The 11645-nt window shown below is 51.8% G+C and overlaps 1 protein-coding gene across 1 annotated transcript in view; it reads left to right on the top strand.

Annotated features, from left to right (window-relative positions):
- Positions 1-7915, top strand: part of PVALB (parvalbumin) — a 15797-nt gene extending 7882 nt beyond the window's left edge. Inside the window, exon 4 of the mRNA XM_008056282.2 lies at positions 7699-7915. Within this exon, the coding sequence (XP_008054473.1) occupies positions 7699-7727 (29 nt within the window). The 3' untranslated portion in view covers positions 7728-7915. The remainder of the gene's footprint in view (positions 1-7698) is intronic.
- The last annotated feature ends 3730 nt before the right edge of the window (positions 7916-11645 follow it).

Here is an 11645-nt window from a genome sequence, read left to right as displayed (position 1 = left end):
GATCCTTCCACCTCAGCCTTCCAAGTAGCTGGAACTACAGGCGTGCGCCACCACACCCAGTTAATTATTGATTTATTGTAGAGATGATGTCTCACCAAATTGTCCGGCCTGGCCTCGAACCCCTAGACTCAGGCAATCCTCTTGCCTCAGCCTCCCAAAGTGCTGGGATTACAGGCTTGAGCCACCACGCCTGGTCAGGCATTTGCATTTCTAAGGAGTCAGCAGGTAGTGCTGACGGTCCCAAGAACCACACTTAGAGAACCACTGCTTTACAATAATCCTAGGAAGTTGGTGCTATCTGTATCCCCGTTTTTACGCGAGGAAACTGAGGCACTGAGAAGTTAAGTACCCTGCCCAGGGTCACTCTGTAGCAGAGCCAGGATTGAGCCTTGGTGGGTCAACCAGGGCCCTCTGCTTCATATGGGCATGTGTCCGAGCCCAGGTTCTCCAAACTCAATGCCCGCTGGCACGAACGAACCAACCACAGGAATCGAGTTTAGCATCCTTACCCATTTCCTGTGTGCCAACTGCTGCACACAGGCCTTACCTTTTTAGCTCATTCAGACCTCACAGCAGCACAAGATCCCTTGATTACCGTATATACAAGGAAACTGAAGTCCAGGAAAGCAGAGCAACTTGGTGTTAAGAACCCTAACGTCTCACATCCCTCTCTGGCCCTCCGTGCTGTAGGAAAGATCCACACACCTCACAGACACACCTGCACACAGCCCTAGTCTGGTTCTCCCTGACAGGTCTGCTTCCCGTGCTTGAAGTGCATTCCTACTCAAGAACCCGCGGTTTGATTTTTTGCCTCTGTGGCTGAAAAATGTAGTCATCATGATCACCTAACCTTGCAACCTCTCACTCAAACACCTGAAGGCATTTGCCTTTCCTGCTTCCCTCTGGCAAAATCTGTTCTCTTTTATCCTTAAGTAGCTTGTTTACTTACTGTGGGAGGTGGTGGGAATGTGGAGGAAGCCCTTGGCCGCCCAGCATACCTGAGCCAGGCAGGGAAAATGGACTCCAAACCAGTGTCCTACCAGTCATGGCCAGGACCATGACTTTTCTGCCCTCAGGGCATCCATTTCCTCACCTGGAAAATGGAGAGAAAAATGCCCCCCTTCCAGGGCCATTGCTCAAATGAAGTGAATATTCTAGAAATGATTCCTCTTATTTTTTTTTTTTCTTTTGAGTTGGAGTCTCACTCTGTCGTCCAGACTGGAGTGCAGTGGCCGCTCCCGGCCACCGCAGCCTCGACCTGCTGGGCTCCGGCGATCCTTCCGCCTCAGCCTTCCAAGTAGCTGGAATTACAGGCGCGCGCTACCACGCCCAGCTGATTTTTTGATTTATTGTAGAGATGAGGTCTTGCTGCCCAGGAGGGTCGCGAACCCGCAGACTCAGGCAATCCACTCACCTCAGCCTCCCAAAGGCGCGGGATTACAGGCTGAGCCGCCGAGCCTGGCGATTCCTCTTTATTTTATGTGACTGCTTTTGCTTGTAAGCCCCTCAGGACCCTTTGGAAGTGATGGAATCCCCATCCTTATCAGAAATGAAACTGAGTCTAAACTGGGAGAAAGGGGAGAGACCTGGAAGGAGGATCTCCGCTCCTCCCTGTAATTCCAGCTCCCCAGCCCCGCAGGGTTTGATTTCCAGGCCAGGCAGCGTGTGCACGTGGAGGCCAGCTCATGATCCTAAGGGCAGAGCCCTCCGGTGTAGTGTTTTGCCCCATCTCGCTGCACCCTCACACCAACTCAATGAGATGTGGAAACTGAGGCTCAGTAGACATCAAGTGCCAAAGTCACATAGCAAGTCCTTGGCTCAATGGGACCCGGGTCTCCTGACTCTGCCACTCCCCTCCCCCATGCTGAGCTGAGACACTGGAGTTATAAATGGCTTCTGTGCTTAGCAATCTGCTCCTTTTTATTCCCGTGTGGACTTTCCCTAGCTCTGGCCTTATGCTGCACTAGATAAGATTCGGCAAGGGGAGAGGAAGCAGCCTTCCTTATATAACTGGCCTCCTGCAAACGGGAGCAGCTGCTGGGTGGAAAAAGACGTTCACTCTCCATCCATCCCTCTCCTTCTGCCTGGTGGGGTTACAGCTCGAGTCAGAATGCAGACTTAACTCCAGCCTTAGAGGAAGAGGTGCACCCTGGCACAAGCCACGCTTGAGTTCGAATCTTCCCCAGACTGTGCCTCGGTTTCCCTGTAAGGAAAATGATGATAAGAAAGCGGGTGAGGATGAAATGGGATCACCTTCCCGGGCAGTGCCTGGCACAGAGCGAGCCCCCAGAACTGTTTACGTTGCCTCCTTGGCTGTCTGGCTTGACCCCAAATGACCCTGCCTCCCAGGCCTCCAGGATGGGAAGTTGATCCCTGTTTGCAATACCAATTTATAAGAAACCGAGCCCGGGAGCTATTTAGGGGCGAGGTGATAAACCGGGAGGCTGCTTCCTTCATCCCGGTCGGTCGTCATCACGACAGAGGCAGGGAAAAAACCTTCCAGCCGCTGACTCAATGACCGTCTCAGTTTCGCTCTGGGCTGTCCGTGAGTGCCGGTCTCACCTGTCAATAGCTTCTAAATTTGTCCAATCCCCACAACACTCAGACTGGGGCAGACCTAATTAGGCTAATTTCAGTTTCCTAAGGGAAAGGAAAGAACAGAACTCGCCAGTCTTTTGACTCTCCCTCTGCTGTCCTCTCCCGTCCCCACCCTTGTCTTCTCTGTCTCTTCCTGGTTGGACACTGAAGACATCGGCAAGCTGGCCCCAGAGGGTACTGTGTGAGATTCCAGACACAAAGCTAATGCAGGTCATATAGGAGAAAGGACCCTCTGCATCTCCCCAAAGGAACCCTCTCCCTAGTCCTACCTTAACGTTAGAGTAGATTTTTGGCCAGGTGCGGTGGCCCATACCTGTATTCCCAGCGCTTTGGGAGGCTGAGGCAGGAGGATTGCTTGAGCCCAAGGGTTTGAGGCCAGCCTGGACAGCATAGCGAAACCTCGTCTCTACAAAAATAAAAAAGTTAGCCAGGCATGGTGGCACACATCTGTAGTCCCAGCTACTTGAGATGCTGAGGTGGAAGGATCGCCTGAGCCTAGGAGGTGGAGGTGGTGGTGTGCCGTGATCGTTGTGATCATGCCACTGCACTCTAGGCTGGGCAACAGAGTGAGACCTCAACTCAAAAAAAAAAAAAAAGAGCCGGGCTTGGTGGCTCAGCCTGTAATCCCGCGCCTTTGGGAGGCTGAGGTGAGTGGATTGCCCGATCCCGCGGGTTCGAGACCCGCCTGGGCAGGCGAGACCTCATCTCTACAATAAATCAAAAAATCAGCCGGGCGTGATAGCGTATGCCTATAATTCTGGCTACTTGGAAGGCTGAGGCAGATGGATCGCCGGAGCCCGGCAGGTCGAGGCTGCGGTGGCCGGGAGCGGCCACTGCACTCCAGTCTGAGCGACAGAGTGAGACTCCAACTCAAAAAAAAAAAAAAAGGAAGAGTAGATTTTATTGAATTCTCCCTGTGTGTCAGGCACTGTACTAGGCACTGCTCAACCACTATCTCATGTAGTCCTCACCATGATCCTATGAGGAGGTATCCTCAGTATTCTCATTTTACAGATGAGGAAACTGAAGGTTGGAGAGTGAGTTTCCATGGATGGGCAGGCCAGAGGTGAGATTCTAACTCCAATGGGATAGTATCTAAAATTTATACCAGGTCAACTTGGTTGCTATTTAGACTTTCTGTGTTATCCGTTTATATCTTCCTTGTTCTTCTTAGTTTCAGGATTGTTGTGTTTTGTTTGTTTTGTTTGGTTTTGTTTTTGAGTCGGAGTCTCACTCTGTCGCCCAGGCTGGAGTGCAGTGCCACACTCACGGCCATCACAGCCTCAACCTGCTGGGCTCAGGTGCTCCTTCCGCCTCAGCCTTCCAAGTAGCTGGAACCACAGCCACATGCTCCCACACCCAGCTCATATTTTGATTTATTGTAGAGACAAGGTCTTGCCATGTTGCCCAGGCTGGTCTCGAACCCTTGACCTCAGGCAGTCCTCTCACCTTGGCCTCCCAAAGTGCTGGGATTACAGATGTGAGCCACCCACACCCAATTGTTGTGGTTATTATTGTTATTTCAAAGCTTCCCCCTGTGTCACTTGTGTTGGGGAGGTCCCAGGGAGATGGAACACGTTAAAGTCACCTCCTGTGTGCCATGCATCTTTCTGTATTTTCTCATGTGGTCTTTTCAATAGCCTTGCAAATAGGCTAAATTATTATACTCACTTTACAAATGGAAAAACTGAGGCTTAGAGAGGTCCAGTAGTGAGTGACCTAGAGTCACCCAGCAAGTAGTGATGGAACAAGATTCAGACCCAGTTCCCGAGTTTCTGGAAGGTTGCAGGCAGGTGCCAAGGTGGGGTCAGGAAATGGTGGGGGATAATAGAATCAGACAATTGCAGCAAGAACAGCAAGGATGCTGGAAGATAAAGGCTGCGGTGCCCTTTGCAGGGTCCCCGCTTTGTGACAGCCAGTAGCCAGATGTTCCCTAAGCCTGGCTTCAATGTGGCTTGGGGCACAGACCCCTTGATCATGACAGCTACCAGCAGCCTTGAGCTTGCTCTGCATCCAGCCTGTGACCGAGAGCTTCAGTGCTGGCTCCTCTGAATGACACATGGAAGTAGGTACTATCATGGCCTCCATTTTGCGTATGAGGAAACTGAGGCACAGCAGGGCAGAGTGTCTAACTGAAGGTCACAGAAGCAAAAAATGGGAGCTGGAGTTGATCCCTGGCTTGCCTGCTCCAAACACCGTGTGAGAGCTGGAAGGACATCTTCCAGACCCGACACCACACACACGAGGACCCCGAGACCAGGAAGGGCAAGGCTTCTTGTCCAGGGATACAAGCAGGTGACATAATCAACTAGACTCCCATCCTTCAATGCCCCATTCACCATCCTGGGATCCTACCTACTTCCGAATCAGTTGACTTAGGCTTGACAGGGTTTTTGTTTGTTTGGTCATTAGTTTTTCTTTAAGGACAGACCTGGGCATTTTCGTTTTTTAAGAGGGCTGTTAATGGGTTGGCTCCTAAGAGCTCTGCCCTGTGGCAGACATAAAAGGCACGGAGAAGGTGGCCCCTGCCCTCAATTTGTCTACAGAGTGCCCTGTTCAAGGTTCTGAGGGGATAAAATTAGAACTGTGTGTTCTCTGCAGAAAGCCAGGACATGTGGCCATTGTGACGTCCTGGCTGCTTCCGAGCAGACTGCAGGGTGGGCAGAGGGTCTGCTTTGAGAGGCCTTCCAAAACCATACAGGTCCTAAACCCCTCCCATAGTCTGACTCCCCAGTGCCTGACGTTCCAGCCCTGGAGAGTCCCTCGGGTGTTCCCTGGTCCTCACGCTGGCTGCACCAAATCCTGTCTAGTCAGGTGACTGTCAGACTCTTAGCTGACAAGCAGTCCAAGTGCCCCTAATTTCCAGATGAGGGGCAGGGAGGTCAGGGCAGGTTGGAAATGGAAAGGACCAGCTCTGGGAGCCGGTGGTGGTGGGCTGGCTCTTGCCTCCTGTATCCCAGGACAGAGCAACTCAACGCCCCCAGAACAGGGAGTGACAGCTCTGGCCTGTCTTCCAGATAGAATGGCAGGTTGGATCTGGAGAGAGTTCATGCTTCTGCCCAGGACACTAGCACTCCTGAGGCCAGAGGCCACGTCCTGGCTCTGCCCCTTGCTTCCTGTGACCATGACACTTCACTTCTCCGGTCTCCATTTGCCCATCTGTAAGATGGGAATTGTCTCACATACTTACCAGGGTGTCATGAGAATGATAGGAAGTAAGTCAGAACTCATTAAACCCTAAGAAGGACTCTTGAGCTATCTCATTCATCCACTCATTCGGCATTCATTTATTGGCACCTGCTGTGTGCTAGGACCATTTTAGCTCCCAGGAGAGTGGCAAACAAGAGCCTCCCCTGCCTGCTGGAGTTTACATTCTAGTAGGGAGAGACTGACATCAATAAATCCATAAATAAGATGATTTCCAAGAGTGCTAAGTACCATGAAATAAATAAAAAAGGGCTAATTTGATAGTTATAGAAATTTGAGCTGGGACATTTGTCACTCTATACCTAGGTCAAAGTAGATCAGAAGCCTCCAGGGTAAAGAAGGAACCCTAAGAGTGTATTTAGGTTGAGTCGTGTCCGCTGTGCCTCCATGGTCAAGCTGCTCAACTTTTAAGCCTCAGTTTCACCATCTGTAAAACACAAACAAAGGTGTGCCTCCCATGGAGTAGGAGTGACAATTCAGTGAGATAATATATGCAAAATGCTTTCCACATAGGTATTCAATAATTGCTAGTCATATTTAATGACTAGTTTAATAAAAGTACTATCGACAGAAGACATCACAAAGGAAACACCAGACCCGCTGAGGTCCTGCAGGGTCACAGAGGCTCCTGGCAGAGAAAGCAAGGGCGTTGACACCTGGCCTGCAGGAGGGACTCCATGACACTGTTTCATGTTTCAGCATTTACTTGGGACCCCCTCCCTGCCACACACAGCTCCCACTGGGTCCGAGAGCCTGGGGGTTTTAGGATCAGCTGGTGGGCCCTCATGCTTTCCCGCCCTGAGTTCTTACCTCTACCCAGGGCCCCATATCCAGGCCACTCACCTTTCCTATCCTGGGATAGCTGGGGACAGGTATGTGTCCCTTCACCTGGCTGGAGCCAGCGCCAGGTCATTTCCATGAGACAGCATGTATTGGTTTAGTTGTTATTGTTTTTTCACTTTTAGTTTGGAAATAATTGTAGATTTACAGAAGAATTGCAACGGTAGCACAGAGGGTCCCATGCACCCTTCACCCAGCATCCTCGTATTAACATTTGACATAACCATGGCACAGAAATGAGAACTAAGACATGGCGTTGGTTTCCCTATTTATGTTCCATACAAAGGCTGGGAAGGGAGGAGCTTACCTCAAGGGAGTCCCAGAGACTTCGTGTGGCCTTTTGGAAGCCATTCCACACCCAGTTTTTCATTTGTCTCTTCCAAGGAATGATTACTGTCCCCTTCTCCACTCCACAAGAGGTACATTTTCCAGAAAACAGGGCCAGGCTAGGCCTGGAAGCCCTATTTCGCCATCCCCAGCCTCACAGCACTACGTGGTTCTAGAGGTAACAGGGACTTCTCTGAGACCCTACACTCCTGGCTGGCCCAGGACAAGGCATCTCAGAGACACTACATGGCACGCGGCAGCAAACTCCTTGTCCTCCATCCTCTCCTGAAGAGAAAAACAGCAGAGAAGTGCAGAGACATGGCTGGACTCTGAGCCTCAGTTTTCTCATCTGTAGAACAGGAATAATGATAAAATGCACCATATAGGATTATTGTCAGAATCAAATACGATACCATATATAAAGTGTTGAGAATAGTGCCTGACGTGATAAACATTCAGAAAATTATGGTTGCTATCATTATTAATAATTTTGGGTTGTGACATGATGCCATGAAACAAAAGACATGGTAGGCTTATCATTTCCTATCTCAGTTCATTCATTCATTCACTCATTCATTCATTCATACATTTACTCATCTGTTCATTCATACACTCACTCTCTAGGTCTCCTGCAGCAGATGTGAGAGCCAAGAGGAAGCAAGATTGGGGGCCCCGGGACGGTCTTTCCTCCTCTGACTCACTTCCTCTTGCCATTTTCTTTTGCAGAATTCTCCACTCTGGTGGCTGAAAGTTAAGAGGTGCTGGCTGCCCCCGGCCTTCCATCTTCCTGCCCGAACACCCGGTCTCAGCCCCTCTCACCACCCTCCTGCGTTTCTGTTCAGTTTGTTTATGTTATTTTTTACTCCCCTCATCCCTGCGGCCCTTGAGTGACACTATTCTTCTGGAAAATGCTGGAGAAACAATAAAGGCTGTACCAATCGGACTCTGCCTGCTCGGGAGGACCCAGGCCTGGGGGGGGCAGTGGCTTTCCAATACACCTAGGAAGAATTAGGGGCCAGGTTTGGTCAGTTAGACAAGATGTGAGGGCGGGGAGATGCACCAAGCCTCTCCTCTGCGTTTGGTACTACACGAGGCACTCTACCCATTTACTCCTTAAAACCACCCTATAAGGTAGGTGATGACACTCCTGTTTACAGAGGCAGAAACTCTCGGAGAGGGGAAGAGATATGCCTAAGCCCTCACAGCTGGGGTTTGAAGGCAGGTCTGTGGATGGATAGATGGATGAATGGATGGATGGATGGATGGATGGATGGATGGATGGATGGATGGAAGGATGGAAGGATGAATAGATGGATAGATGGATTCATGGATGGATGATGGATGGATGGATGGATGGATGGATGCATTCATGGATGGATAGGTGAATGGATGGATGGATGGGTGAATGCACGGATGAGTGCACGGATAAGTGCATGGGTGGGTGGATGAATGGAGACTCATTAAGACTCTTTTTGGTACAAATGACAGAAACCCAACTCAAAGTAACTTAAGCAAAAAAAAGAAGGAAACAAAGGACTGTGTTATGTGCCTGAATAGTCTGGAATGAATCTTCAGGAACAGCTGGGTCAAGGGACTCATGTGCTGTCATCAGGACTAAGTCCCTCTTCCCCTGTCTCTGAACCCGGATTTCCTTGGTGCTGGATTTGTTACCCGGCAGGCTCTTCCCTTGTGATGGAAGAGTCCTCCTGCAGCTCAAGGTGTATATTCAGCAGTACCAGTGACATAAAAAGCTTTTTTTTCCTGTCCCTCCTTCAGAAAACTCCAAATTTAGTCCCATTAATACCAGTAGTCATTGTTTATTGAGCACTTACTCTGCGCCAAGCCTTTTACAGGATGTCCCCTGCACAACAACCCTATGAAATGTGTGCTCTTGTCATCCTGCTTGCACAGATGAGGAAACGAAGGCACAGAGAACGTAAATGTTCACCCAAAGTCACACAGCATATAAGTGGTTGATCTTGGATCCCAACCCCTGGAGTCACCTCCTGAGCCTGTGTCCCTCCTTGAATCAGTCAGAGTGGCTGGGAGGAAGGGCCCTGATTGGACCACTCTGGGTCATGCCCATTTGTGGAGACAGGTGGGTTCGGTCACACAGAAAGTTGGTGGCCTGAGAATGAGAAAGGGCATCCCTGTGGAAATCAGAAGCGGGGCAGATGCTGGGTGGGCAAACACAGCATCATCCCTGCAGGGTGGCTTCTGTTCTCTGCAAAATGGCCTTGTGGGGGAGGGTATTTAGATTTCCCTGGGTGGGGAGGGGATTGGGTTGCCGTTCTTCCTCCACCCCCACCAGACCCTGTGCATAGCTCCCTCTCTGGGCTCTGAGGTGTTGCCCTGGGCAGGGCTATTGGAGAGGTTGTCACTGAAGAAAAACAAACACCAGGACCCACGTTGAGAGGCAGGACGGACAGTCCCTTCCAGGGTGGCAGCGAGGCAGAGCCAGCAGGTCTAGGCCCAGGAGAGGACTTGGGGCTAGAGCTGAGAACTGGCCAGCAAGATCCCCAAAGGTGTCAGATGAACAAGAGGTGGAACTATTGGGAATGGACCCAGGAGCAGGAATGTGTGCGCCTGTGCCTGAGCATGTGAGCAGCTGTGATGGCACGTGTGCGCACATGGGCACGAGACAACAGTCAGGACCAGCATAGAACCGGGTTTTCAGGTGGGGTATCAGGGATCCAATCTGGACACCTAGGTGGGAGTGAGGAAGGGGAAGGGAAGCCACCTATGCTGGGTCCGTGTGGGATGCAGGAGGGGTTGCTGGGGCTGGGGATCCCGAGCATCTCACCCCGAAACTAGATCAGGGCCCTGCGAGAGGACAGGCAGGTCAGGATGACGTGACAGCCGCCACTGCCCGCTGGCCTGGAGTGGCCTCACGCCTCTTGCCCCAGATCCGAATGACAGCTTGTACAATGCAATTCAGACTCAGGGGGGGCAGTGTAGGGCGCAGCAGTCATGCGATGACCAGTACAGCCGTATGACCTTTTAGGGACATGGGACGTTGGTTCCAAGACCCTGTTTTGAAAAGGGCTTGCCTGGAGCCTGGGCCGGACAAGGGGGAAACAGCTTCCAGTGAGGGCTGAAGCCCCTCACTTGCTGCCACAGAACAGAGGCGGCAAGAGAAAGACCTTCCATGGGGTAGGGTGTTGTGTTTGCTGAATCCCATCACCTCCTTTCCTCCTTCTAACAAGTCACTGGGCGACAGGCTCTGTGATGACTCCCCAGTTAGGTAAGAAAGCCAAGAGCCTCCGGGAACACACAGCCAGTAGGAGCAGAGCTGGAATTCAATGTAGGGTTAGTGACCGAAAGCCTGGGATCTCCACCATTCACTGTGCGGTATGCTGTGTATGGTGACTCTGGCAGGTACCCTGGGAGGAAGGCAAGGGGACAACAGGGGTGTGGCCAGGGGAGGTGGAATAAGGGACAGCCTCACTGACTCTGCAGTCATTCATCAAGCCTTCCTCCTCCCACCTCCTACATCATTCTTGTCCAGCCCATTTCTCTGCCTGCTGCTACCACCTGAATCCCGGCCCATCATGGGGCGGCGTGGGGACACGACTCAGAAAAGCCATGTGGCCTGGCTCTCGCATTCTTAAAGAGTCTTCAGACCTTGGACATCTCTTCAGACAAGGCTGTTCTCCAGTCACAGCTTGTGATCGGGTTTGGCACTTCTATGTCCTGCGACCTTCACCACAAGGGGGGTTGGCTCCTCCCACTCTCTGGGGGTCCTGGGTGGAGCCACCCAGGCTTCCATGGACTGCTGCAGGGGGAGCTTCTGTCCTGTCTCTTGGCCTCCTTTCTCCTTTCCCGACCCACCCTCCACCCAGAGCCCAAGGGCTCTTTCCAAAACGTAGATCAGATCACGTTCTCTTGCTTAAACTGTCCAGTCTATGAAATCAAATCCAGACCCAACCACAGTCTTCCCACCTGCAGGGGCGACCCAGCCTCCAGCTCAGCCCTTCTCCCTCAGCCTGGACCGTTCTGCCTCCCTGTCCCCCCCAGCCTCCTTGCCCTGGCTTAGTTCTTTTCATCCTCAGAAAAACCACCTGGGACAGTTGCCCCCAGCCAGGGTTAGAACTCTTGAACTTCTGCCAGTGAAATGGAAAAAAAGTATATGACAATCTGACCCCTGTCCCTTCCTCCCAGAAACTGTGAGACCAGAGACCTGAGGGCAGGGCATGTCTACGAGCTCCCTGCTGGATCCCAGGGCCTGGTACCCAGAAAGATGCTGGGCCCTACCCATCACAGTACAGATGTGACCACAGGCATCCAGCATGGCTAGTGACTCAAAGTCACACAGAAGTTCAGAGCAGAATGTGGCTTGGCCCCAGGACCCCGCTGTCCCAACTCTGCCATTGGTCCCGTGCACAGGGACCTGTCATTCAGTAAGGAAGGGGGGGGGGGGCGTTGGGTGGAAAGTCTTCCCTTCCCAGCAGGCCTTTCTGTGGCTGGGTATGACTGGGATCTGTTGTCCCCAGTCTCCAGCCACCCACCTCCCTGACACCCGCATCACCACTGCGGTTCCTGATCTTCATTCTTATGCTCAGAAAGGCTCACTCCTTATCTCCATGAGGCTGGGACCAGGAAGGAGGAACCTCGGGCTGGGAGGAGGGGCCACAAATCAATCCCTCCCTGAGTGGTTTTGATAAGAGCAGGGA

This window comes from Carlito syrichta, unplaced genomic scaffold (assembly GCF_000164805.1).
Source record: "Carlito syrichta isolate Samal-C Ts95f unplaced genomic scaffold, Tarsius_syrichta-2.0.1 Scaffold302307, whole genome shotgun sequence".
Classification (NCBI taxonomy): Eukaryota; Metazoa; Chordata; class Mammalia; order Primates; family Tarsiidae; genus Carlito; species Carlito syrichta.
Note: the sequence above shows the minus strand (reverse complement) of the source record. Positions and strands in the feature narration are given on the sequence as shown.